This window comes from Gossypium arboreum, chromosome 4, assembly GCF_025698485.1.
Source record: "Gossypium arboreum isolate Shixiya-1 chromosome 4, ASM2569848v2, whole genome shotgun sequence".
Lineage (NCBI taxonomy): Eukaryota > Viridiplantae > Streptophyta > Magnoliopsida > Malvales > Malvaceae > Gossypium > Gossypium arboreum.
Genome location: NC_069073.1, coordinates 108398428 through 108403764, shown reverse-complemented (window position 1 = coordinate 108403764; position 5337 = coordinate 108398428). Strand labels below are relative to the sequence as shown.

At 37.4% G+C, this 5337-nt stretch overlaps 1 protein-coding gene across 1 annotated transcript; it reads right to left on the bottom strand.

Annotated features, from left to right (window-relative positions):
• Positions 1-925: 925 nt before the first annotated feature.
• On the bottom strand, positions 926-3379 carry LOC108480706 (laccase-4-like). The gene is made up of 5 exons (XM_017783783.2): positions 3157-3379; positions 2875-3026; positions 2410-2783; positions 1386-2312; positions 926-1286 (listed from the first exon to the last, which is right to left on the bottom strand). The coding sequence occupies exons 1-5, from the start codon at positions 3241-3243 to the stop codon at positions 1156-1158; spliced, it is 1671 nt and encodes a 556-aa protein (XP_017639272.1). The 5' UTR covers positions 3244-3379; the 3' UTR covers positions 926-1155.
• Between the last annotated feature and the right edge of the window lie 1958 nt (positions 3380-5337).

Here is a 5337-nt window from a genome sequence, read left to right as displayed (position 1 = left end):
TCATCATTAGTTTATCGGTTTCAATTAATTCATTCAAAATTTGATTCAAAATTTTATTTTATATTAGTTGGTTCCTAATTCAATTGGTTTAACTAGCTAGTTTGATCCAATTTTAAGAATCATGATTTTAGTATTATTTATCACTAATTAAAATTATTTTTAAATTTTTTTCTAAATTTTCTCATATGAAATGAATAATAAACTTCAACTGAGAGTTGAGTTGCCGAGTTGAAATATAATCTAGAGAAATGAAAAAAAAAACATAATATGACCTATCCGACCCATGAACATCATCTTTTATTAATAATCTCTTCCTTTTTCCCTTCTTGCTTGATTATGTATTTCATTAAGGACGATGAGAATGAAGGTTTAGGCGTGGTGTAGAAGATATTTTGTAGAAATAAAAGATGATTAAAATTTGCTTTCATCTTTCATTTCAAGCAAACCAGGAAAGCAAATAAAAGGGTCTAACAAAGGCAACAGTCGAAAAAGATGGATCATTTGATATGGATGAAAACTAGCAATATAATATTTTCATTTGTCAATTCTTGTGTGTTTTCAACATGATTGTTGTGTCTTTTTACTTTTGGAGGTTCTTCCATCTTAAACAACCCCATGTGCTTAAGTTACAAAGATTCTTTAAAGCCATTGCATAACTGATTACTTCAAAATCCGACCTAAAAAGTAAACACAACTCCATGAATTTTACGGTCGGTAAAGAAAAGATGTATCCATAGTATAAACTGCAATCTGCAAGCATTTCTATTTCATTTTCAGGTTTGGGCCTTAAATACTTGGTGATCTGTTAGGCTTTTCGGCTGAACCTTTTTAAGATGGAGGCTGCCCAAGGCCTGACATTGGCTAGGACGAGCCTAGCTTCAATGACCCATAAAAGTATGAAACTGAAAACATAAAAAAATGGTGCTTTTGAATAAAATATTTATTCATGATTTCATTCCAAAAATAATAATGCTTGTACAAATGTTATTCGACATTTACCCAAGAGAAAAAGAATTCAATCTCAACTCTTCTTTTGCTTATTAAATAACACAGGTTCACAGCCTCATCTTCTGCACATGAAAGAAATTCTTTCATTCTCTTTCCACGTTTCCTTTCATCGTAAAATCTCGGTGCTGGTGTCCATAGTTGCCTGGTTCAACACTTTGGAAGATCACTTGGAGGAGGAAGAAGTGACTGATTAGGCCCTTTTCCATTGTCTACCAAAAATGCCATCTTAAGTCCCCATGTTGTATGCACTTCCAAATGGCAGTGCATAAACCAAACTCCTGAAAATTCAAACAAAGAAATTGAGTTCATAAAAAAGTTAACGGATGAAAAACATTGGGAAAATGAATGGTATATATCAGAACATTGTGAGTGTATACCCGGGTTATCTGCACGGAATCTAATAGCCACCCATCCACCAGATGGTACCCCAATTGTGTTCCTCTCGACAGGATCGACAAGGTTAAATTTCTGAGGATCGGTTTTGGGATTATAGTTTCCAAGTCCCTTACCAACGGCAAAGAAATTGAATCCATGTAAGTGGATTGGGTGGTTCTCAGGGGCTATGATTCCAGTATCTTGCAAAACAAGTTGTACCGTAGAGTTATAAGCCAGCCTGAAAACCTTGGTCCCATTTCTTGTTTGCAAATTCTTTGGTGGAGTTCCGGTGTAATTAAAGACGTGCGGTGGGGTACTAGGGAAATCAGTGGTAAACACGCCACTGATGTTGAAGAAATGTGCTTGAAGTAAGGCCGTAGTAGGCATAGTGAAAGTCACATTGTTAATAGAAGCTACCACGCGGCTTCCATTACCGGCTTTGCAAGTAGGACAAGGGTTAACCCCCAGTCCGACGGTAAAGTAAAGGTTATGATCAATAGTTGGTGGGACCAAGGCAGGGAATTGTTTGGAATTGAGGGAACGCAGAGAGTCTATAAAGTTGTTGGCAACTGATGTGGCATTTTGTGGTGGTGGGGTAGTGAGACTTGTGGGGGTGTTGTCAAGTGTGCCCGAGTAGTGCAATGTTGCTGTTGCTGTCAGGTTATCGACTGCAACCGGAGCGTCCATAAAAGGGGAGGCAGCAACCATGTATTTGCCTGAATTTTGATCAGCAGAGACAAGGACATTGGTGGTTTGGCCTGGTGCTATTACGACTGTATCAATTTTGAACGGCTTAACATATGTGGCGTCAACTTCGACAACAGTAAGCTTATGCCCGGCAATCTTGAAAAAGAGCTCTTCATTGAGTGCAGCGTTGATTAGGCGTAACAAGTAGGTCTTGCCGCTTTCCACTGGCAATGAGAAACCTCCTGAATATGATAGCAACATAGACCATATACATCAAAGATCTTAGTTTAAAAACCAAGTTTCAAAATTTGAGACAAAAGTGAAAGGGAAGGAGAGTACCCTGTGAAGGACAACCCGAGACCTTTCCTGGGTGGCCATTTATGGTGTGAGCATCCGAAACATTTGGAGCCAATCCAGATTTGAGTGCTTCATTGATCACTGCTTCAGTGTCGGATTTCCACCACTCGGCGAGTACAACAACAACTTCCTTGTGGGGTTTCGGAAATGGATATGGAACACTGCGCTTAGGCAAGATAACAATGGCACCATGAACCGTGGACCTTAACCACAGAATATGCGCATGCCATAACAGTGTTCCTCTTTGGCCTGTGATGGTAAAGTTATATACATAGCTTTGCCCTGACTGAATTGGACATTGTGTTATATATGCTGGCCCATCCGCCCAACCTGTTCGAAGTTGCCTGATACCATGCCTGCAAAATCAAGTGAAACAAGGGGTCCATTTCTATGTTTGATTTTTTGAAGTGATATTCATGAATCCAAAACAGGGATTTGGGTGCTGACCAGTGTATGGAAACATTGTATTTGACATGGTTGACGACTTTAACAAGCACCGTATCGCCTTCCCTGGCGTACAAAGTTGGCCCTGGGAACTTACCGTTGACGGTCACAATGGGTTTACTTGAACATAATCGAGTGGTATTCTTCATTACCACCTGCGCATGTTACCAACACCTCAAATTCACTTAATAAGAAGCTTAATTTCTACATAACAAAGTAAAAAACGAAAAGTTGCTACTGAAACTGAACTACTTTACGTAAAGTAAATAAACCATATGTACTTACATTAAACTTGTAGTGCCGAACAGTGCAATCGACAAAAACAGGAAAAAGGACTGCGACGAGAACTAAAACTCGAATCGAAGAGTACATTGTGTCTCTTTTCTTCTAATCCCTTTTCACCTTGTCTCTCTCTTTATCTAAATATTTTTTGTTATTGTTTGAACACTTAGTTCACCTCGGCCTAGTTGCAGTCAGGTATGACTCACCACCGTACCCTTTTAAAGGGTGATAAGCCAATTGCTGCCATGTCGTTGTTACTTAGTTAGGTAGATGAATGTATCCTTTAGAAACAAGAATTATTGAGAATTAAACAGAGGGTTTTCCCATGATTTCTTGCATTTCACATAAAGTTGGTTTTTTTTTTTTTTTTTTGTACCAAATCATAATTGGAAGTTAAGTTATTGAACCTCTTAAATGCAGTTTCCAATTAATTAGAGCTTAATCAGAAATTTGGTTGGTTGGAATTTGTGGTCAATAATTTACATTTCAGCCAAAAAAAAAAAATAGCTATTTTTCTCCAAGATATTGTCTAAAAATGCTGGGCTTTTTACTTAAATCATTTAGCACCCTAAGTATTGAAATGAGACTATCTAGACAGATTCGGCCAAGTTAATTGAAATAATATAAAAAAAAGAAAAAAGAAGAAGAAGAAGAAGTTGAATTTGTATCCTTATAGTTTTAAAAGTTAGAATATCCTGAACATTTCTATGGGCCACTGTTTTAGTCGATCACTTTTTTAAATGCAATTCATGAACCTATTAGAAAAAATGAACAAACAAACATAGAGAATGACTATCTCAACTCAATTCTCAATTAACCAATTTCACTAAGCTTAATAAATTCACTGTTCACCTTGTTTTTGTTACTATTTGTTTGTTACAAAATGATTCTTTTATAGTCAAATTCTATTATATTACTTATATATATTGAGGTCATAAGTACCTTGATGAATATGATTGTGAGAATATTTTTCCCTTTCATCTATAATTTCTTGTATAGTATTAGAGTAGCAGTTATAGATGTTGGAACATTGGCAGCAGCAAAACACAAAATAAACAACAAATTTGCTCAAGAAGATCAAGTGAAACCAAGAGCAAAAATGAGCACAAACTTGAGCTAAAGTTGAAGGAAAAATCAGCAACAAAAGAAGGAAACAGAGAACAAAGAACAATGAAACAAATGCAAGAAACAAAGAACAAATTACTTGCTCACAAATGTGAAGCAAGGAAGCAATCGGCTTCACTAAGAAAATTGATTTGCTTACGATATGCTTACTCATTCAATAAAGAAACAATACATTTATAGAGAAAACACATTACCAAATACTACCTACTCCCACTTAGTAGCCTAGGGACTTGCTAAGCATTACTTGTACACATCAATAAGTGAATTATCACTCAATCATCACCTAAACACATCAAAACGTCAAGAACTTAGTTCATTTTCAACCAAACTAAACTAAATTGCAACTACAACAGACAACATGTTGTCATGCGGTAAAGATGCATACAAGCCGTATGCACTCAACAAAAACATAACAGTAGCATGGGTGGCCAACTTCCAACACTCCTCCTTGGACTCCATGCTGCAAATGTCATTCATTCATCAAGTTTTTGAACTTGGCAGTTCTTAGATGCTTTCTTTCAAGTTGACCCTGCACAAGAACTTCATTCTCAACTTATCTTCAACCTTGGCCTCATTATCAACAGAATCTCACTCACACACTTGACAATCCCAGTCTTTTGTGCCTAAATATTCGTTGATCAAATGGAGTCTTCTCCTCCTTCATAGCAAATCGACTTGCACACTTGACTATCCCATCTTTTGTGCCAAACATTTGCTCATCAAATGGAGTTTTCTCCTCCTTCATAGCCTCGGTTGACAACACATCTTGCCTAGCTTGTTCATTTGTTCATTCTCGTCCTGCTTTCTTCTTACACAAACAGCTTGCAAGTATAGTTTGCTTGCCTTCAATCTACACTTGCACCCTCTCGAGCTTGCATTTAGACCGTCCGCCACACTTTGGCTTGCACCCACTCGGCTTGCATTTAGACGGGCTCTCACTTTGACAGGCTCGCACTTGGTTTACTGTCTTCAACAGGCTTGCAACTTTACAACTTGCATTGAACTTCACCTTTGATGACTTGCTCTTCACATACCGCCTTCCTTGAAACTCCTCCTTGA

Coding starts and splice junctions, on each gene's coding strand:
- LOC108480706 (XM_017783783.2), bottom strand. CDS start 3,243: ATGTACTCTTCGATTCGAGTTTTAGTTCTCGTCGCAGTCCTTTTTCCT. Junction 3,027..3,156: donor TTCGGCACTACAAGTTTAAT/GTAAGTACATAT, acceptor TAACATGCGCAG/GTGGTAATGAAGAATACCAC. Junction 2,784..2,874: donor TACAATGTTTCCATACACTG/GTCAGCACCCAA, acceptor TTGATTTTGCAG/GCATGGTATCAGGCAACTTC.